This window comes from Symphalangus syndactylus, chromosome 18, assembly GCF_028878055.3.
Source record: "Symphalangus syndactylus isolate Jambi chromosome 18, NHGRI_mSymSyn1-v2.1_pri, whole genome shotgun sequence".
Classification (NCBI taxonomy): Eukaryota; Metazoa; Chordata; class Mammalia; order Primates; family Hylobatidae; genus Symphalangus; species Symphalangus syndactylus.
The window spans coordinates 84,537,315-84,559,009 of record NC_072440.2 but is presented as its reverse complement, the minus strand read 5'-3'; the positions used below and the strand labels follow the sequence as shown (position 1 = coordinate 84,559,009).

The window sequence follows — 21,695 nt, the reverse complement described above, 5'->3', positions numbered from 1 at the left end:
CAAAAAAGTTATGTCGCCATAGACCTCTGATCTTATAAATAAGACACTTCAAAAGTAGCAAAAACAGTTTTAAGAAGGCGACTAATAGATAAGGTGTGTTGTGTTTAGCTATTTCCTGTTAGGTATTAGTAATGGGTTCCCAATGACCTGAGCCAAAAATGAATCAAGTTAAATGAAAACTGACATCTGATATAAGCATATGAGTCTATTCAAGCAGTTTTGAAGTTAGCAAACATCTAAATCCTCACATCTCTATAAGGTAGGTCAAAGAAGTATGATTCTTCTCAGTTGTACAAGATAAATGGCTATAGAGAAGCTAAGTAACATGTCTAGTCATAGTTAAGACAACAATTGGGGACAGTGCTTTGGTCTGATTGCCATGCCAGCATCATATTTTAATCTGTGAAGGGTGGCTTGGTTGTGGAAAACTATAAAAACTGGATGCAAAAGTAAAATGCAACCTTGTTTGGTGACATCCAGTTCCTTTGGAATTAGGAAAAACCACTTGTGTTTAAGAACAGGAGTCAAATCAATTTTTATGGAAACAGATTCTAATACAAAGACCTTTTCTGTTGGGTCTAGTAGGGCTGGACAAAAAATTTCCCTCTTTTCCTTTTATATTTTCCTCATCCTCTTCTTGCAGCGCTGATTGAAAACAGGGGAGGACCCCATGAGGCTGTCAGTGGAGTGGGAACCATAGCTGCTATCTGAGTCATCAGGGCTCTGAGGAATCCCAGCTTCGCTCATGCCTGACATGGGCTCCTCGAAGACATCGCTGCCCAGCACACCATGCCCAGAGACATTGCCTTCTTCAGTCTCTTGAGGCTCCATTTTCACATGGGCCAGATTCCAAAGAGGAGAAGCATTTACCTCTGCACCTAGAAACAGGAAAGATGGACATATACTAAGTGTATATGTGTAGCCAAGTGTAGAACAAAGAGTAAATATATCACTCAGAACCAACTAATATTCTTTGAGCACAGTTTTCACAGATTCTGTACTTGGCTGGAGAATATGGTTGTTATTCTCTGCTTCAAAAAGTTAACCATCCCAAAAAATCACCAGCTCTGATTATCTTCTTTTCCATTTCTTCTACCTTTCTTTCCTCTACCTCACCCACCCCCATTTTCCCTAAACCAGGGACATGAAACTAGGCAGGTGGAAAGATCCCCTGTCTCACGGCCCAAAGACATGCACAACCACAGGACTTGTTCAGTTGTTTAGTTTGCCTGTCCTTCCTTCTTTTATGGGGCCATCTTGTTTTCCTGCCTTTTGTTTGGGTCTCTGGTCATCTCTTGCATTATGAAAAGTTAATGGTCACTACATAATGCTAACAGCAGTTCTCTACCTGGTCTCCTTTGAAGAGACATGGTCCCAAAGTCCGCAACAATTTCTCTTTGGCCCTCGCATCTCTCTATGTAGTCTAGCAATGCTGTTCTCTTATGGTTATTCTTCCATAGTGAAAGGCTCTCTGCCCAACACTTTTAAAAGTATGACCTAATTCCATTTAGACCACATTTGAGGATTTGCTATTTGAGTCATTTGTGCATTGATGACTGTAAACAACTGAGTGCCCAGACTAATTTGCAACCCAGCTGACACGTAACCAGTCAGTTGTCCTGGCTCCTAAGGTAATTACAGAGTCTGGAAAAAGAAGCCAGCTACCTCTAACTGGGAAGCCCTATTTCTTTTTTTTTGAGACAGAGTCTCGCTCTGTCGCCCAGGCTGGAGTGCAGTGGTGCGATCTCGGCTCACTGCAAGCTCCGCCTCCCAGGTTCACGCCATTCTTCTGCCTCAGCCTCCCGGGTAGCTGGGACTACAGGTGCCCACCACCACGCCCAGCAAATTTTTTGTATTTTTAGTAGAGACAGGATTTCACCATGTTAGCCAGGGTGGTCTCAATCTCCTGACCTCGTGATCCGCCTGCCTCAGCCTCCCAAAGTGCTGAGATTACAGGTGTGAGCCACTGCACCCGGCTGGAGGCCCTATTTCAATGTCTTTCATCTTCAATTTGTTAGAATACTCTAGCAGGGAAGCCAAACTCAGAACATCCTTGAGCAATTAACACTCCCCCATCTATCTGGCAGCTGTCTTATTCAATGAAGTACAAGCATCAGGAAGGACCAATAGAGAATACTAAAAATAAATACTAAAGGAGGAAGGGGATATCTTCCCAGTCAGCTGGATCAGCTAAATCAGCCTTGGTAATCAACGTGACAACACATATTGCATCTACATCTTAACTAGGGATTATTTTAAAGAATGCCTGTAAAGCTGTGCTAATCCTCTCTTCACTAATTAGAAAGAGAAGAATGCTGGGATCTCTAGATAGGTGAAACGGTATTCGTTTTAGGACTTTCCATTCTGCCCACTGCTGCTTTTGTTCTTCTACCTCTTGAGCTTGATTCCAAAAAGCAAAAAGTACTGAAATTGGCAGAATTCCCAGAATCAAAGTGAGTAAGTTTATTTGTCTTACTTGAAGCTTGTGGTGAAGCTTCAACCTCCAGGTTAGATGGGAAGCGTTCACTCTGAGCCCCAAGCACTCCCATAGGCAGTGACTGGTCTCCAGAAGCAAGATCAGCCTCCAGCTCCTCACTGACAGGAAAGGTGATGTCGCTCACAGGTTCCTCCTTGATCTTCACAGGTTTAGCGTCCTCTGTGGCCTTCTCAGGATTGACAATCCTTTCATATTCTTCAGAGAGTTGCTTACTAATCTGTTGGCAAGCAAGAGTCAATTTTCCAAGGAAATGTTAAACGCAAGTTGGATAGTCAGCTTGTGACATCCCATGGAAAAGCCAACAGAACATGAATAACAGAATTTTAAAACATTCACTGCCAATGGAAGGAATTTGTTTAAGGTGTTGAGTTTGCATTTATGAGTGATAGAGATACGTAAAGAAAATTGGCACAGAATGTGTATGTCATTAATTAAAAGTTACATAAAGGTAAAAAAATGTGTTAGAACTGGGACAAAAGATTACATTTTTTTGGCTATAAAAATTAACAGTAGGCTGGGCACGGTCATTCACACCTGTCATCCCAGTACTTTGGGAGGCCAAGGCGGGAGGACCACTTGAGCCTAGGAGTCTGAGACCAGCTTGGGCAGTATCTAGTGAGACCCCATCTATACCAAAAAAAAAAAAAAAAAAGAAAAAAGAGCTGGGCATGGTGGTTCACATCTATGGTCTCAGCTACTTGGGAGGCTGAGGTGGAAGGATCACTTGTAGTGAGCTGTGATTGTGCCACTGCACTCCAGCCCAGGCAACCCTGTCTAAAAAAAAGGAAAAAAAAGTTGATATATGTATCCTAGGTGAATAATCAATGGTGTGGGAAATCTGGATCACTTAGCAAAGACTTTTTTCTTGGGTGTTAAAAATTCCTAATCATATTTTAGACCTGCAGAAACTGAAACAGTGAACAAATGACTTAAGAGCACAAGGGCTGAAGAGATTAGATATTTCTGGTTCCAACCAAAATCATCACCCCCCGCCAACCCATCCTCCAGGCAATATCGTTTTACTCTGTTTTTTTCATAGTACTTAACATTATCCAAAATTGTATTTTTTTGAGTATGTGCTTAGAGACAGGGTCTTGCTATGTTGCCCAGGCTGGTCTTAAACTTCTGACCTCAAACAGTCCTCCCACCTCAGCCTCCCAAGCAGCTATATTAGATATATATATTATAATTCCAGTCAAACCATTATATTAGCTGCTTGAGAGGCTGAGGCAGGATTGTCAGTAGGTCTGTGTTCTCTTTTTTTTTTTTTCAGACAGGGTCTTGCTCTGTCACCCAGGTTGGAGTGCAATGGCACAATCATGGCTCACAGCAGCCTTAACTTCCTGGTCTCAAGTGATCTTCCCACCTCACACTCCTGAGTAGCTGAGACCACAGGCATGAGCTACCATGTCCAGCTCATTTTTATTTTTTAATTTTCTGTAGAGATGGGGGTCTCACTATATTGTCCAGGCTGGTCTTGAACTCCTGGCCTCAAGCAATCCTCCCACCTCAGCTTCCCAAGTAGCTGGATTACAGGCATGTGCCATCATGCCCAGCTCCTGAAATTGTTTTGATCATTATTTGTTGACTTGTGTTTGTCTCCCTTCAAAAACAATGTAAGCTCAGGTAACTTAGTAACTGCTGAATCCCACAATGCTCGACTCTCAACAGGCACTCAATAAATACTTGCTGAATAAAATCAGACTAACTGCATTCTCTCAGATTCCATATACTTGTGGATAGTTTCTTCCAGAGGAAGTATCAGTGAATGTGGCCGTTCACTGACTAAAGGAGAACCATGGTATTTGGCCAGGAAAATCGCTAGGGCCATCATAAAAGTATGTTAAGTTCACTCTGTTCCAAGACTGTGCTCTGCACTCTAGACCAAGTGTTGTGGGATCCTGCTGAACACTCCTAAATTGCACAGACATCTGTGCCCACTTTTCAACAGGGTCACCTCACCTGTAGCATGTAACTGTGATAGTCCTTGATGCGGTGCTGCCAGAACTTCTGGAGGGAGAGCACACTGCCAATACCCACTTCATGGAATACCTGCTCCATCACATCAGGAAAAGGAGTCTGTCCCAGCCGGGCCTCCCGGTCCACAGCAAAACGCAGCAGCTTGGTAAACTTAAGGCAATACTCATGTGCCACATCAGTTAGGGTCTCCAGGACACTCTCATTAGCACAGTCAAAGCCCGCGTGGGCCAGGATTGTAGCCACTGCCTGGTAGAGGAGCTGCCGACAGGAGTGCCAGCTGAGTTCAGTCACAGGTTCCCCTTTTCCACTGAAAGTGGACATACGGTGGTGTTATTAATGTTCTTGCAAAGGGTTGACCTCTCCTGTCTCCCCAGGAGTTTTACAATTCCAGTCAAGCCACTGGCCTAGCTTTCCAGGGAAATTCCATCCAAGTTACATAGCTCAGTTTCATCCTGCTGCTATCTGGGCATGTCTTAGCAACCCATGGTCGTATCTTTGAGCTCCTCCAAAGACATAGTTTGAATAGGCAATACATGTCTATAATACACAATCCAAAAGGATATCTAGTGAAAAGAAAGTTTCCTTCTAGCAAGTGTTCAATTTTGATCACTTTTAGGATTAAGTTTAATAGTATAGCCCAGACACTGCTCAATGATGCTCTAATTATTTTACCACAACCTAGTTTTTATACATGCTGGGCAATATATTAATACAAACTTTTAGAAATTCACAGTTCCAATAAAGAGATTCTTCACAGCTTGCCAGGAGTTTAAGATTCTTAGATTCTTATAAAATTACAAGGGACCATTTCAAAACAGGGAAGTCAACTCAATTTTATAAAAGGAATTTAAAATGTATATAGCTTACAAAGCATTTTCATCCTATCCTGTGTTGTGCAACGGGTAGTTTCTGTATTATTATTATTTCTATTTGCCAGGAGAGGAAACTGAGGTTCAGAAGGGCTGACTTGCCAAAATTTGTTTACATGTAATTAGTAAGTGGTAAAGCTTCTGACTCCAGAAACCGTATCCTGCATAATACACCATTTTGCCCCAATCACTACTGCAGAAATCTTAATTTTCCAAGAAAAAATTTAAGAAAGCTATTTGATCTAAAAATAACTTAAGAAGCTTTTAATAATTTACCTGTCTCTTGAAATTTCCTACTGGCTTCTGCCTACCCCTGACAAAGGAATTTATTTTACCAATAAAAATAAAATAGAGCACAGAAAATCATTTTTCCTTGGTTCGTACTTGGCATGTGTCATCACGCACTGTACAAAAGTGCCTCAGGGGTTATCCACCCACTAAACTCTGACCTGTTCAATAGCAACTACTGCAGTTTACATAATAGTTTGAGAATAAGATAACTAATTGCCAAGTAACTTTTCATTTACTATCTTCATCATTTCCACGGCCAGTGTCTCTGGGCCAAAAGCTAAAGGCTTCATAAGTACCTAAAAAACAGAGACAACTAAACCAATATCACTTTCCTAGAATAATATCTGGACCTCTTTCAAAGGAAAATAATTTTTTGGTGCCCTCATAACTGACGCAAATTATTTTTGTTGTACAGTTTCTTAAATATGTATAAAATAAAACCAGGTACAAACTTTTGATGGTCATGGCTCTTACTATATAAATTTGATACAAAACTAAAAATGAATAAACAGCATCAATTTAATATGATAGATAACATTATATTGTTGAATTAAATTGCCCTCAATATGTGAATACAGTATTGATCACCACAGAGCAAGTTTTTTGAGTTGGGCGTGTCTATGCCAGCATATGCTGTGCATGTAATAACACAGTTATGCCTCCCCTTTTCATTATTCCAGTGACTTCAGAACCTTTGATTACAATGGACCTTGATATAATCTGGCCTTCACCTGGCCCAACTGCAATGCAACCCCTGTGTAGTTAGTCTATTTCTGTACTTTACTCATTAGTTTGGGAACCACTAAAATAGTATTATCAGCAACAGATAGATGTAATAAATAACATATAATATCACTTCTGTAGTATTCTTGCCAAACATATTTAATCTGAATCTGATCTTGAGGAAATAATCAGCAAATCCAGTAACTGGGACATTCTACAAGTGACCTGAACTCATAAAAGACTCTAAAGAGGCATAACAACCAGGTACAATGCATGAATCTTTGTTAGATCCTGGACTCGAGGGAAAAGATTTACAAAAGATCTTTTGTAAAGGTCTTTACGAAAGATAATTGGAAGAATGTGAATATGAACTTATTAAGTGGTACTTAATCTTCATTTACTTTGGTAATGGTATTATGATTATGCAGGAAAATTTCCTTATTCTTAGGATATGCATGCTGAGGAATTTAGGGGTGAAATATGGTGATGTCTGCAACTTACTTTAAAATGTTTGGGGGAAAAATGTGTGCATATACAAGTATGCATATATGTATGTTTTTATATGTGTGTATATATGTGTATACACACACATATGTGAGAAAGTAAATGTGGCAAAATGTTAAACATTGGTGAATCATGGTGAAGGTATTTGGATGTTTGTTGACTATTACACATTTCTGTAGGTTTGGCAAATTTCAAAATGAAAAGAAAAAAAGTAATTGTTTGGCATTAAATACAACTTGCACACTGACGTCTAGTAGCAGCTCTAGGTTATAAGGCAGTCCCGTTCAGAGGATGTGGAGCAGGGCTTCTCAAACTTAAATGCACATACAAATCTCCTGGAGATCTTGTTAAAATGCAGATTCTGATTCAGCAGGACTGGGTGAGGCCTGAGATTGTGCATTTCTAAAAAACTCCCAGGTAATGTTGATGCTGCAGATCTTGGACCAGATATTGAGTAGCAAGGATCAATAACATTTTTATATTATTATTTCTTTTTTTTTTTTCTGACAGGGTCTCACTCAGTCACCCAGGCAGTGGAGTGATCTGCAATCTCTGCCTCCCCTGGGTTCAAGTGATTCTTGTGCCTCAGCCTCCCGAGTAGCTGGGACTACAGATGTGTGCCACTACACCTGACTAATTTTTGTATTTTTAGTACAGATGGGGTTTCGCCATGTTGGCCAGGCTGATTTTGAACTCCTGGCCTCAAGTGATCCACCCACCATGGCTTCCCAAAGTGTTGGGGTTACAGGCGTGAGCCACTGTGCTCAGCTTATATTATTATTTCTTGAACTACGTTATCAAAATGAAAACACACAATTTAAAGATTCTTGTGTAGACTTATGGATTCCTAAAAATACCAGAATAAGTCCATGAATCCTAATTTGAAGACAACAAGCTAAACTCGTAAGTTTTTTTTATATTAAATAGAAAGACTAGATCCTAAGAACTATGAGGCCATGGCCTTTTTTACATACCAGTGTATTACCCTGCTCCTAATGAAGTGCTTGGCACATAGTAAGCACTCAAAAAATTAAAAAATACAGACCGTGAATTCTGAAGACTGGCATTCAAAACTTAGACATCCCACTAATTACCTGAGAAACCTTGGCCGTCAATTACTCTTATCCTCAGTTTCCTCGCATGAAAATGGAAGTGCTATCATAGGCTTAACAGGATTGTTGGGAAGATGCCTTGAGAAAAGTAAGATACAGCAAAGCCTTGCCTTACCGATAAAAGTCACTCTCTGGGTCACTGTGCCGGATCTGGAATGGTGCATTGGGATTCTTACAATCTAAAGGCAGGAGGTCATCAGGGAGAGGAGGTGACCCAGGGCACGAGGGAAGAGGTTCACTCTCTTCAGTTTTTACACCTTCTGTCTGCTGCTGATTCTGGGCCTGAGCTGTGGCAATAAGGTTGCGAAGACGTCGGTTGTGCTGAATCAACTGAATCGTATGGATGGTAAGACTACATGGCTCTGAGGGGATGTCCAGCATAGTGGGAGGCTTCGGCTTGTTGGCTGAGGGTTGGTGCAGGGGTGGGTCATGGACTTCCACCAGACGGAACTCCCGTGGGAGCAAATCGAAGGAACTTCTGTTGGTCTGGCTTGATGATATTGGTATCTCTCCCCAGTATCTCAACATTTTGGAATAAGAAGAGAAGAGGTCTCAGGATAAATGTAGACAATAACCTAAAAGTAATGTGTTTAAATCCTGGCAACTTTAGATTATAGGCTTCTGTAGTGAAAAATATGAGGTCTAGCCAGTTATTTATGTAAAAAGTAGGCTATCTGTGACCACTTAGAAAAATATCAGTGTCAGCAAAACTGTAGGACCAAAGATGTTCTCCCTAAACAAATTAAGAGAAATGTAACTGTTAGATGCTGGTTATTGTCATCCTATGGCAATTCCTACTACACTGAACCACAGGGTAGAATTTGGGTCATTAGTGGACCAATAGCTACAACAGCATCTGGAGCTCTAGTATCCCTATTTCCCATCTCACTCACTAACTCATTACCAGAACTACCATCATGCTCAATCCTGAACAATAAGCAAGGCATGATAAAGTATCTTGATACATCTGTGCTGGATCAATAGGAGAAAAACTAGTAGGGTTAAAGATAATAAGAAGTGGTTCTTATTCTGTGTGTCTTAGGCATGGTCCTGGTGGAAAAATTTATGAACCATTAATCTAAATGGCATTATGCTTTCAACTTTTGACATATAGAATGTGAGAGATTTCTGCTGCCTTCTAATTGGTATCCCTTCCTCCAGTCTCTCTTTGTATGTAATCTATTCTCTACACTGCTGCTAGACTTACTCTTTTTTAAAACTTAAATCTAATGGCTTCCCACTGCCTATTGGAAAAAGTCAGAATTCCTTGGCTTACCATTCAACAAAATTCACAATCTGGTTTCAACTCACCTTTGCAGATTCATTGTCCATATGTCTCTTCAAGTTCAACAAACATTTATCAAATGCCAGGCATTCTGTGTGGGTCAAAGACTGATAATGTGAGATCCTTGCCCTGAAGTGAGGAAGAGAAACAGAAGCAGAATATTTCAATATGAAACGTGGTAACTACTGTTCTAGAGGTGTATGGACCTGGGGTAGTGGAAGCACAAAGGAGGAGTTTCCTGGGTGAAATGACTACCTTTGTTCTAACAACATTATACTACTCAGTTTCTTGAGAATGCTGTACATTTCCACAGTTGACACTTTCAGCTGTGAACTCTGCCAGAAATGCTCTGCCAACCCTGCACATCCCTGGCAGACTCATATTCATTTTTAAGTACAGCGTAAGTCCCCACCCTCCGTCACTTCACCAGTGCATCTTCCTTTCTCTGTTCTCACAACGCTTTGCATGTCTATGTCACAGCATTTATCCTTGGATTTTAATTAGTACTTATCGCTATAGATTTTTTCTGCCTGTCTATTTCTTATGGCCATGGTCTTGTTACAGAGCCAGGCACACAGAAATGTCTGGCATTTGTTGAATGTTTACTATATACGAGACTTCACCTTTTTTGTTTGTTTCTTTTTTGAGACAGGGTTTCATTCTGTAGCCCAGGCTGGAGTGCAGTGGTGCAGTCATGGTTCACTGCAGCCTCAACCTCCTGGGACCAAGCAATCCTCCCACCTCAGCCTCTGGAGTAGCTGGGACTACAGGAGTGCACCACCAAACCTGGATTTTTTTTTTTTTTTTTTTTTTTGGCGAGACAGGGTCTCGCCATGTTGCCCAGCCTTCTCTGGAACTCCTGGGCTCAAGCAATCCTCCCGCCTCAGCCTCCCAAAATGTTGGGATTACAGGCATGAGCCACCGGTCTGGCTGGCCTTTACTGTTTGATTCAATTCTTCCAACAACCCTATGAAGCTAATAATCTTATTATCCCCATTTTTCAGAGTGAGGGCTGAGGCCTAGTGTCTTGTCCAATGTCACAAATGGCGAGGTCAAAAATCGACAGTTTCCAGCGTCTGCACTCTTAACCACTAAACTATTCTGCCTTAATAATTTGAAAAAAAATAAATGAATGAACGAAATAACAAAAAAGTCGCCCTCTTCCCTTACTTTACCGAAAGGAGCACGAAGAACACGCACGGAGCCCAAGGAATGCCCAAGTCCCTCCAGGGGTTTCCTCGGTCCCGGTCGGCCGGCGCAGGCGCCGATCACAGGGTCCTGAGGTCGCCTGATGTTCAGGGCAGCCGGAAGACGGGGAGGTCTGGACCTGAACCGAGACAAGGAGGTACCACACTATTCACTGCTGCGTCGCAGAGCGGGCTGGGCGGCTGTCTGGACCCCGAGAGGCCTGAGGCAAGGATCACGTCAAGCCCCGAAAGTTGGTTTGTTGATTAGTGATCTAAGACCGCCGGAAGCGCTTCTTCTCAATCAAGCTATGCAACAGGAAGTCATTACGATCCCGTTGTAACCTCTAAATATGTCCCCGTTCTGCACAGCATCCCGATAACCGTTTTGTTTTTCTCGTATTATGACCTTCTCGTGTTAGCACCACTTTGCAACGCTCCAGGTCGTGAAGGAGCAACTTCACCATCGCCGCCTACAGACGCCACTGGGAGCTTGGGAGAGTGGGACGTGGACAGGAACGTGAAGACCGAAGGGTGAGGTTTCGAAGGAGCGGATTTGGAGGTTGCACCGGTTGAGGATGGCTGACATTCTTTCTCAGTCAGAGACTCTGGCATCGCAAGAGCTCAGTGGGGACTTCAAGAAGCCAGCTCTGCCGGCGCCCCCAGCGGCGCGGAGTAAGGCCCCGGCCACCAGTTCTTCAAACCCTGAGGAGGTACAGAAGGAAGGGCCCACTGCGTTGCAGGACTCCAATTCTGGGGAGCCCGACGTCCCTCCTCCTCAGCCGGACTGCGCGGATTTTAGGAGTCTACAGGAGGAGCAGTCGCGCCCCCCGACAGCGGTTTCTTCCCCTGGCGGTCTAGTCCGGGCTCCCCCCTACCAAGAGCCTCCATGGGGTGGTCCTGCCACAGCCCCCTACAGCTTAGAGACCCTGAAGGGCGGCACTATCCTTGGCACCCGTAGCTTGAAAGGGACGAGTTACTGCCTTTTCGGGAGGCTGGCTGGCTGCGACGTGTGCCTGGAGCACCCTTCGGTGTCTCGGTACCACGCAGTGCTGCAGCACAGGGCGTCCGGCCCTGACGGAGAATGCGACAGCAACGGGCCGGGCTTCTACCTCTACGATCTGGGAAGCACCCATGGCACTTTTCTCAACAAAACTCGCATCCCACCTCGCACCTACTGTCGAGTCCACGTTGGGCATGTTGTTCGCTTTGGAGGCAGCACCCGGCTCTTTATCCTGCAGGTAGGTAGAAAAACCTAGAATTGAAATCTCGGACTCATTGGACTGCGTTCTTGTGCTTCTTAAGCTTTTGATGAGGAAGAAGAATCTCCCACTCAGGGATTACAAAAGTGAAGGAATCAAGTCTGGTCTATCATCTCCAGACCGCTGTACACATTGCTATATTTCTGAAAGTCACGTTCACAATCCCGAACTCTAAAATAACTTGTTTTTTTGGCCAGGCGCGGTGGTTCGCGCCTGTAATCCCAACACTTTGGGAGGCCCAGGCGGGAGGATCGCTTTAGCCCAGGAGTTTGAGAGGAGGCTGGGCAACATGGCAGGACCCTGTCTCTAAAAAAAAAAAAAAAAAAAATTAGCCAGGCATCATGGTCCCAGCTACTCGGGAGGCTGAGGTGGGATGATCACCTGAGCCCAGGAGGTCAAGGCTGCAGTGAGGTGTATTCCAGCCACTGCACTCCAGTCAAGCCTAGGCGACAGAGCAAGACCCTGTCTCTAAATAAATAAATAACCTTTTTTTCCTTGGTTCATTAGGGACCAGAGGAAGACCGAGAGGCAGAATCCGAGTTAACAGTAACACAGTTGAAGGAATTGCGCAAGCAGCAACAAATATTGTTGGAGAAGAAGATGCTAGGAGAAGACTCAGATGAAGAAGAGGAAATGGATACCTCTGAAAGGAAGATAAATGCTGGTAGCCAAGATGATGAGATGGGTTGCACCTGGGGAATGGGTAAGAAATTAAAATTGCTGCCGGAGGTTAATATTTTAAGTTCATTACTAGTGGTACCCTTAAATGTTTTTTTAAATCATACCGCTTTTCATAGCTCCTTGAGATAGATAGGGCAAACACAATTTGCACATGAGGTAACCAAAACCCAGAGAGATTCATTAACTTCACTGATATAAAGAAATTGACTTATAGGCACTTTGGATTTTTTAAAAATTTGTTTTTAATGCACTGTCTTGTTCAAAACTTGTCCTAAGCATAAAATTATTATTTTTACAATTCTAAAATTTTATATTTATTAAGTACTGACCTTGTGCTATGTGATTATCATTGGAGGGGATGGAACTCTATTCAATCAAATAAATGGGATGTTATTCAATATAGGATATTCTCTTGAATTTTTTGTACTTTGTGAAAATATCCTGAAATGTGGAATATCTAATCAGAGAAAGCTGGTCCCTTAGCCAAAATAATAAACTTTCTTTAACACCAGATATTTTAGAAAATGGATATTCAAGAGATGGGAGTGTAAAAAGGTAGAAGATGGCCTTAATATATAGTTGGGAAGACAGGAAAAATTATGAAATTACTTGTGCTAAGTGCCAAACAAAAGCTAGAAACCATAAGTATGCTAGAGTGAAAGTTTGGAGAAGAGAGAACAGTCACTAGGGACCTGTGTTGTCTGATATGGTAGCCACTAGCCACATGTGGTTACTGAGCACTTGCAGTGTGGCTAGTCCCAATTGACGTGTGCTGTAAATGCAAAATACACACTGAATTTCAAAGACTTAGTCTGAAAAAAAGAATGTAAAATACCTCTTTCATGATATTTTTATATTGATGACATGTTGAAATGACAATAATTTTACCTGTTTCCTTTTAATTTTTTAATGTGGCTAATAGAAAATTTAAGATGACACATACAGCTTTCATTATATTTCCATTGGACAGCACTGACTTAGATCTTTGGGAAACTTTATTTTTTTATTTTAGTAGAGATGAGGTTTCACCATATTGGCCAGGCTGGTCTTGAACTCCTGACCTTGTGATCCGCCCCCCACCCCCTTGGCCTCCCAAAGTGTTGAGATTACAGGTGTGAGCCACCACAGTCCGTAGGGAAACTTTATAAGCATAAGGATTTTGAACTGGAACTTGAAGGAAAGGAAAAGCCTTATGAAGCTGAGTATTGGGATTAGTATTCAGGGTAGGGATTGATGGTTTTAAGGAAGTTGTGAGTAGACCAGTCTATTTGGCAGATATAAGAAGTATTAGGAAATTATATTGGGAACGAAAGTTAGATATGAATGTGAGAGAACAAGAATGCCAGGCTGAGGAGCTCTAATTTTTTTCCACAATGTGGTAGGTAATTTTACTTTTAAAATATACTGATGGAGAAAAAAAAATTAAGGTGCCATGAAAACAAGTTTTGACTTGTCACACTATTTAGAAAACCTGAATATGCTCATACTGGTGGTTTTGTGGTTGTTCCATCCCCTGTCCCTGCAAGTATTTATTATTTTTTGTCACAGATAAACTATATCTTTTTTTTTTTGAGACGGAGTCTCACTCTGTCACTTGGGCTAGAGTGCAGTAGTGCGATCTCGGCTCACTACAACCTCTTCCTCCCAGGTTCAAGCAATTCTCCTGCCTCAGCCTCCCGAGTAGCTGGGATTACAGATACCCGCAACTATGCCCAGCTAATTTTTTTTTGTATTTTTAGTAGAGATGGGATTTCACCATGTTGGCCAAGCAGGTCTCGAACTCCTGACCTTGTGATCCACCCACCTTGGCCTCCCAAAGTGCTGGGATTACAGGCGTGAGCCACCACGCCCAGCCTGAACTATATCTTTATGCAGCCTGAAAGAATAGTGGGTATCATTCAAATAGTCTCTTCTCATGTCTGATTATCTTTTCTTTCTTTCCCATATCCTGTAGGAGAAGATGCAGTAGAGGATGATGCTGAAGAGAACCCTATTGTCTTAGAGTTTCAGCAAGAAAGGGAGGCCTTTTATATAAAGGATCCCAAAAAGGCTCTCCAAGGCTTTTTTGACCGAGAAGGTATGAAAACAGATTGTGACCCTACCACTAAAACATATCCAGAGCAGTGTGGTTTTCTAGAGCTTCAGGTTGAGCTTTATACTAAGATATCCTATAATTTTATTGCTGTCCTTCTTGTTCACTTTTTACTCTTGTGGTCATTTGCTTTAGGTTTATTTTGAAAATTATTCCTCATTAGTATAGCAGAGGGAAAAAAATCATAAAAATCTTGTTAGTCTTTCTTCTTATCTTAAAAAAAGGAAATACTTTTTCCTGACTCATCTCATTCTTCTCAAAAGATCCTGGACTTTGATGGTGGGGAAATTGAGCCAACTTACTGCAGTTTTTTAATTCCAAATTCACCTGATCTTTTGAAATTCCTAACATGGGTTTTGACTTTATATTATATTATTTAAAATTTTTTTTCCTTAGAGGATTGTTTTGGTAGAAATACTTTGAGAGAATGTCTGTGTATATGTATGTATATCTATGTATTTTATATGTATATATAAATAATATATGAAATAGCTGTGCATTTAATATTTGTGCTTCTAAAAACCAGGCAACTGTGTTATAATAACCACTTAAATCTACAACTTATAAAAGTGAAAGGTACTATACAGTGAACAAAGCTATGTATGGAGAATTGATTACCTTGATCTGAGTTTGTTTTTTTCTCTGCCTCAGACTTAACTCTAATTTTATTATCAGATGATAATCCCTAGGAATGAGAAGTGAAATGCATTGAAATTTATTATTCAGTGTGGTATGTGAACTTGCTCTTTTTTTGAGACAGGGTCTCACTCTGTCGCCCAGGCTAGAGTGCAATGGTGCAATCTTGGCTCACTGCAACCTTGACCTCCTGGGTTTAAGCTACGCTTCGGCCTTAGCCCCCATAGTAGCTAGGACAAAAGGCACGTACCATCATGTCCGGCTAATTTTTGTATTTTTTGTGGAGATGGGGTTTTGCCATGTTGCACAGACTGGTCTTGCGCTCCTAAACTCAAGCTATCATCCCGCCTCAGCCTCCCAAAGTGTTAGGATTACAGGCATGAGCCACTGCTAGGAACTTGTTCTCATTTAACGTTTGTTCTCATTTATCATTGTATCAACTAGTAATTTTTGGATTCTATTAAAATTGTTTTGTCTGTCTTTCTCCCACAGGAGAAGAATTAGAATATGAATTTGATGAACAGGGACATAGCACTTGGCTCTGCAGGGTGAGGTATGTTCTTTTCTTATTAATGTTCATTTCTGGAAAATGGCCAATTTCAGGTTTAATGTATGGTTATAGATAACAACCCAAAGAGTAACTTTCATCTAAGTTTAAGCTATTTCTAAATTTGAGCCTTCATAGTTTAGTAACCCTTATATTATTGGAGAGTAGGGTGGGATGGGTAAGAAATAGAAAGAAAATATTTTAAATCCAACATTGGCAAGATAGAACAAGATGGATTCAAGGACTGAAAGGCCATCTAAAAAAGACTATTATCATAGCATAGTAGTTGTTTTCGTAAGAATTGGAGCTTAATACTGTGCTATAATTCCCACCAAATCAATGAAGATTACCTGTGGATGACTCAACTGGAAAACAACTGGTGGCTGAGGCCATTCACTCAGGAAAGAAAAAAGAAGCAATGATCCAGTGCTCATTAGAGGCTTGTCGGATCCTTGACACTTTGGGATTGCTTCGGCAGGAAGCAGGTCAGTATATAGGAGCCCTTTTTTTCTAGAAAAAAAAAAAAAAGGAAAATTCAACACAAATGGTAATAAAACTTCTCTATGGGGGGAAAATGTAAATTGTACAGAAAGTTTTGAAGTGAAAAGAAAAAAATTCTCAATACCCTAAGGTAGCCACTGTTTATATTCTCCCAGACATTTTCTATGCATATATAGATGTGTGCTGAGAACTAGATCCTTTAACAAAAAACACTCATACACAAATGTAGTCATATTAATTACAATCTTTTGTGACTTTTTTAACGTAAGAATGTATCATGGATATTATTATTATTGTTATTATTTTTGAGATGGAGTCTCACTCTGTCACCCAGGCTGCAGTGCAGTGGCACGATCTCGGCTCACTGCAACCTCCGCCTCCCAGGTTCAAGCCATCCTCCCGCCTCAGCCTTCTTAGTAGCTAGGACTATAGGTGTGCACCACCATGCACAACTAATTTTTGTATTTATTTATTTATTTTGAGATGGAGTTTTGCTCTTGTTGCCCAGGCTAGAGTGCAATGGTGTGATCTCGCCTCACTGCAACCTCTGCTTCCTGGATTCAAGCGATTCTCCTGCCTCAGCCTCCCAAGTAACTGGGATTACAGGCATGCACCACCATGCCCGGCTAATTTTGTATTTTTAGTACAGATAGGGTTTCTCCATGTTGGTCAGGCTGGTCTCGAACTCCCAACCTCAGGTGATCCACCTGCCTCGGCCTCCCAAAGTGCTGGGATTACAGGCATGAGCCACTGTGCTTGGCCAATTTTTGTATTTTTAATAGAGATGAGGTTTCACCATGTTGGCCAGGCTGGTCTCTAACTCCTGACCTCAGGTGATCTGCCCGCCTTGGCCTCCCAAAGTGCTGGGATTACAGGCATGAGCCACTGCGCCTGGCCATATCATGAATATTACATCAATACATTAATATGTATCAATACATTAATTGTGTATTTTGCTTGTTTTTTTAAAAAAAAGTCTGAGTAGAGCATCATTTATTAATAAGGCTTATATTATATTTTTATTATTGCAAAGTAACTTACGCCTGGTTCAAAACTACCAAAAGGCTTATAATAAAATATACTTGTTCCTTGCCCTACCCCTCCTCAGTCTTCTTCCCTAAAGGCTTTCAGTTTTTTCAGTTATTTATTCTGGCGTTTAAAAACACCTGTATTTCTTGGCTGGGTGCAGTGGCTCACGCCTGTAATCCCAGCACTCTGGGAGGCCAAGGCAGGCGGATCATGAGGTCAGGAGATTGAGACTATCCTGGCTAACACGGTGAAACCCCGTCTCTACCAAAAATACAAAAAAAAAAAAAAAATTAGTCGGTTGTGGTGGCAGGTGCCTGTAGTCCCAGCCACTTGGGAGGCTGAGGCAGGAGAATGGCATGAACCCGGGAGGCAGAGGTTTCAGTGAGCCGAGATCGCGCCACTGCACTGCAGCCTGGGCGACAGAGCAAGACTCCATCTCAAAAATAAATAAATAAATAAATAAAATTAAAAAAAACACAAAACACCTGTATTTCTTTTGTTTTTGAGACAGAGTCTCGCTCTGTCGCCTAGACTGGAGTGCAGTGGCATGATCTTGGCTCACTGCAACCTCTGCTTCCCGGGTTCAAGCGATTCTTCTGCCTCAGCCTCCTGAGTAGCTGGGACTATAGGTGCGTGCCACCACACCCAGCTAATTTTTGTATTTTTAGTAGAGACAGGGTTTCACCATATTGGCCAGGCTGGTCTCAAACTCCTGACCTTGTGATCTGCCTGCCTCGGCCTCCCAAAGTGCTGGGATTACAGGCATGAGCCACTGTGCCCAGCCTAAAAACACCTGTATTTCTAAGAACAAGAGTATGCTGTTATATTTTTAGTCACTTATTTTAGACATTATCTGTCGACTCTGCTAAATTAGTATTTAGTATTTACATGGTTATGCTTATGCAAATATTAGTTATAACTGAGCAGTTTTATTTCTTTCTGTTTTTCCTAAACGTAATAATTGTGTTTGCTTTTCATGTGTTTGGGGCTTTTTTGTATTTCTTGCTCATTCCTCCCACACCTTTCAGTAGCCTCACCACATCAAACAACTTAATGATTAAGTAATTTATCAGTTCTGATTTTTTTTGGAGACACTTTTTCTGAAGAGCACTATTTTTCTTTCAGGGCTTATTGCTCTGCAGATCTGCTACAGAACTGTCACCTGGGACTTTCCTATCATCCTTGAGATTTCTTTGTCCTTTCTCCAGGGTTGACTTTTCTATTTCTCGATTCTCATATTCTCATATTTCTTGGTTTATTTCCTTGCATAGTAGTACATCCTTCTGTACTTTTAGCAGATTAAAAAGCCGGTACAACACTAGAGGGCATTGGTGATGATAGTCTTCAATGAATTTCAGATCTTTCCTTTTCTTGGTCTACTCTTTTGTTTTGGTGGATATCCTCTAGTAGATTTCAGAGAGAGAGTGTGTAGGAAATAAACTTTATTAATCCCTCTCTTCTGAAAATATAATTATTGTAGCTTCACTCCTGATTAATAGTTTGGCTGGGAATACAATTCTAAGTTGGAAACAATTTTTCTTATTTTACATTCAATGTTGCTTTTGAGAAATCCTAAACTGTTCAGATTTTGATCCTGTTGTATGTCATCTTTTTTTCCCCCTTGCTAGAATTTGTAAGAGTTTCCCTTTGTTCTAAAGGTTCTAAAACTTAACTATGAAGTACTTTTCTGTGGGTCTTTTTTTGTTCATTTTTCTGGGTACTTGTTGGATCCTTTTGATCTAGAAATCTTGGCTGTTCAGGAAGTTTTCTGCAATTATGCCATTAATTGTTTCATCCCTCTGTTTTCTATGGAATTTTATTATTCAGACATTGGACCTCTTGTACAGACCATTTAAGTTTTTTTTCTTCTTTTTTTTCATCTGTGTGTCTTTTCCTTCTTTCTGAGAGATTTCTGCACCTTTATCTTTCTGCCTTCTCTATTTTGCCATCAAGGTTTTAATTTCTTTCTCTTTTTTTAACGTTTTTAAAATCAGGCAGTCCTTCATGCCAGAGAAGGCTCAGAGACTCCAAGGTTTTAATTTCTAAAAGTTCATTTTTGGTTTTTGAATTGTCCTTTTTAAAACATAATATCCTGTTGTTTCATGGGTTGTAAATATCTCCTCTCTGTTTTCTCCATGTTATTTTTCTTTTTAGGTGGTCTCTGTTCTGCATGTTAAAGGCTTTTCTTAGGTGTCATGTAATTCTTCATTGTAGTTTTTTTATTTGGGGATGAAAAAGGTGATTGACAGTTTGGAATATATAGATGGGGTTTCTGCGTGGAATATATAGGTGGGGTTTGTTGACTTTGAGCAGTACTATTGAATGATGTGGGTGGGCCTTTTGTTGGGGAACTCTTGATTTAAGTATCCTTTTGTTTTTCCTCGTCTATGAGGACGATTCCCCAGAGAGTGCTCTTCTAATCTCCTGCCTGAAAGGAAAGGACTGGCTGCCAGCATTCCTAGAGCTAAGTGGTAGAAGGTGGCTGAGTGGCTTCTCATTCAGCTGTTTTTAGGACAGTACTATTTTTAGATTATAGTGCGCATGCCTTCAACTTTACTAGCCAACTCGTAATCCAAAGGCTTTCTGTTTTACCCTTTCCAGAGTAACCTCTGGATTTCTACTGCAGATGGAAAGCAGATGAGTAGGCAAGGAGGAAGATCTATTTCTCAACCAGTTTTTACTTAGTCCTCCATAACCTTACTATCCATCCCCAGTTGCAGATCCATTTGAGGATTCTGCAGTGTAATCACTTTGGCTCTCAGCTTTCCCCACCGTTTAGGATTTATCTTTTTAAGTTCTGCTAAGTTAGTTTCTAGTCATCTACTTTCTAATTTTCTAAAATTTGGGTCTTTATGGATTTCTTTCTTTCTTTTTTTCTTTTCTTTCTTTCTTTCCCTTCTTTCCCTCCTTTCCCTCCCTTCCCTCCCTTCCCTCCCTCCTCTTTCTTCCTTTCCTTTCCCTTCCTTCCCCTCCCTCCCTCCCTCCCTCCTTCCCTTCCCTTTCCTTCCTTCCTTCCTTCCTTCCTTCCTTCCTTCCTTCCTTCCTTCCTTCCTTCCTTCTCTTTCCTCTATGCTGCCCAGATTGGAGTGCAGTGGTCTGATCACAGCTCACTGCAGCATCAACTTCCAGGGCTCAAGCGATCCTCCTGCCTCAGCCTCCTGAGTAGCTGGAACCACAGGTGCACACCACCATGCCCAGCTACTTTTTTTAGATTTATTTTTAGTAAAGGCAAGGTCTTGCTATGTTGCCCAGGCTTGGGTAACTGTCTTTAAAAAACGTCTCTTTACTATGGTTTATTGGGATTTAGGGAAAGAGGGAAATTAGATATGTGTGTTTAATGTACCATCTTAACCTGGAAATTAGGCTTATATTAATAAGGACTATTTTCCTTGCAAATAATAGAAGTCCAGTTCAAACTAGCTTAGGGGAAAGGTTGTTGGCTGCAGAAGCTGGGAAGAATAGCTCAGGATGAAGGAACAGAAATGAAGGAACAACTGCATGAACCAGAACCTCAAGTTCTGAAACCATAACTTAGGACTACCAAACTAGACTCAGCATCACCAGGACATATACAAGTTGTGTGTGTATGTGTGTGTCTGTGAGTGAGTCTGTCCCATGAGTGCATTTTTAAACTTTGCAGACAGATTCTTACCCTGCGCTGAAAAGCTGATTACTTACAGCCCTGAACTTACAGTCTCTCACTTTAATAACCTCATTGTAAAGAGAGCCTCTTTGCCCCATCTCTAAATATAAATATGAGGGAAAGAGTCTTAATGATTTGGCTTTCGTCCTATGACTATCCCTAAACCAGATAAAATGGGGGAGGAATTTTCTAGGGGAAAGAGGTACTTTTATCAGAACAAAGGGAGTAGAATGTTGTAGGGTGGACAAAAAAGTAATAGCTGTTGTAGTTTCTTATTGATGGACTCTTTACATATTCACTGTTATAAATACTATTGCATTGATATTTATAGAATAAATTCCTAGAAGTGGAATTGCTAGATCAATGTATTTTTAATGACAGATGTTGTAGGCTTGACCATCAAAAAGGTTGTATCAATGTACATTCCCACCAATTATTAATCTTTTTATGTTTTTCTAGTCTAATAGATGAGAAGTATCTAATTTTTAAATTTGTACTTTATTTTTTTAAAGTAACATATTTAAAAATATTTATTGTATTTTTTTGTGAACTGCTTTCATTATTATTTTTTAAATTTTCTTTTGGGTTATTGGCCTTTTTCTCATTTCTCATTTTCCTTTTATCCTCATTGATTTTTCTTTCTTTTTTTTTTTTTTTTTTTTTTTTGAGATAGAGTTTCACTCTTGTCACCCAGGCTGGAGTGCACTGGCGCTTTCTCGGCTCACTGCAACCTCTACCTCCCAGGTTCAAGCAATTATCCTGCCTCAGCCTCCTGAGTAGCTGGGATTACAGGCACCCACCACCATGCTCATCTAATTTTTGTATTTTTAGTAGAGATGGGGTTTCACCATGTTGGTCA

General features: G+C 41.0%; 2 protein-coding genes across 7 annotated transcripts in view; one reads left to right on the top strand and one right to left on the bottom strand.

The window, feature by feature from the left end:
• Window positions 1-510: 510 nt before the first annotated feature.
• Window positions 511-10,774, bottom strand: SUPT7L (SPT7 like, STAGA complex subunit gamma). 5 transcript variants are annotated; one of them, XM_055253762.2, is made up of 6 exons: window positions 10,437-10,774; window positions 9,288-9,390; window positions 8,092-8,496; window positions 4,460-4,784; window positions 2,477-2,714; window positions 511-878 (listed from the first exon to the last, which is right to left on the bottom strand). In XM_055253762.2, the coding sequence occupies exons 2-6, from the start codon at window positions 9,299-9,301 to the stop codon at window positions 616-618; spliced, it is 1,245 nt and encodes a 414-aa protein (XP_055109737.1). In that variant the 5' UTR covers window positions 9,302-9,390; window positions 10,437-10,774; the 3' UTR covers window positions 511-615. The 5 variants fall into 5 exon arrangements, with proteins under 5 accessions (XP_055109737.1, XP_055109738.1, XP_055109740.1 ...); XM_055253763.2 differs by having other exon boundaries at window positions 10,432-10,771; XM_055253765.2 differs by lacking the exon at window positions 8,092-8,496 and having other exon boundaries at window positions 10,437-10,576.
• Window positions 10,560-21,695, top strand: part of SLC4A1AP (solute carrier family 4 member 1 adaptor protein) — a 32,746-nt gene continuing 21,610 nt past the window's right edge. Inside the window, exons 1-5 of one of the 2 annotated variants that reach the window (XM_055253753.2) lie at window positions 10,560-11,686; window positions 12,215-12,410; window positions 14,343-14,465; window positions 15,609-15,669; window positions 16,009-16,148. In XM_055253753.2, the coding sequence (XP_055109728.1) occupies window positions 11,024-11,686; window positions 12,215-12,410; window positions 14,343-14,465; window positions 15,609-15,669; window positions 16,009-16,148 (1,183 nt within the window). In that variant the 5' untranslated portion in view covers window positions 10,560-11,023. The remainder of the gene's footprint in view (window positions 11,687-12,214; window positions 12,411-14,342; window positions 14,466-15,608; window positions 15,670-16,008; window positions 16,149-21,695) is intronic. The other variant, XM_055253752.2, reaches the window with a different exon arrangement.

What these genes read in the sequence shown, in the direction of transcription:
- SUPT7L (XM_055253762.2), bottom strand. An exon ending in ATCACAGTTACATGCTACAG is followed by an intron (nt 2,715 to 4,459) that starts GTGAGGTGACCC and finishes GCTTGCCAACAG; the next exon opens with ATTAGTAAGCAACTCTCTGA. An exon ending in AGCTTCACCACAAGCTTCAA is followed by an intron (nt 879 to 2,476) that starts GTAAGACAAATA and finishes TCCTGTTTCTAG; the next exon opens with GTGCAGAGGTAAATGCTTCT.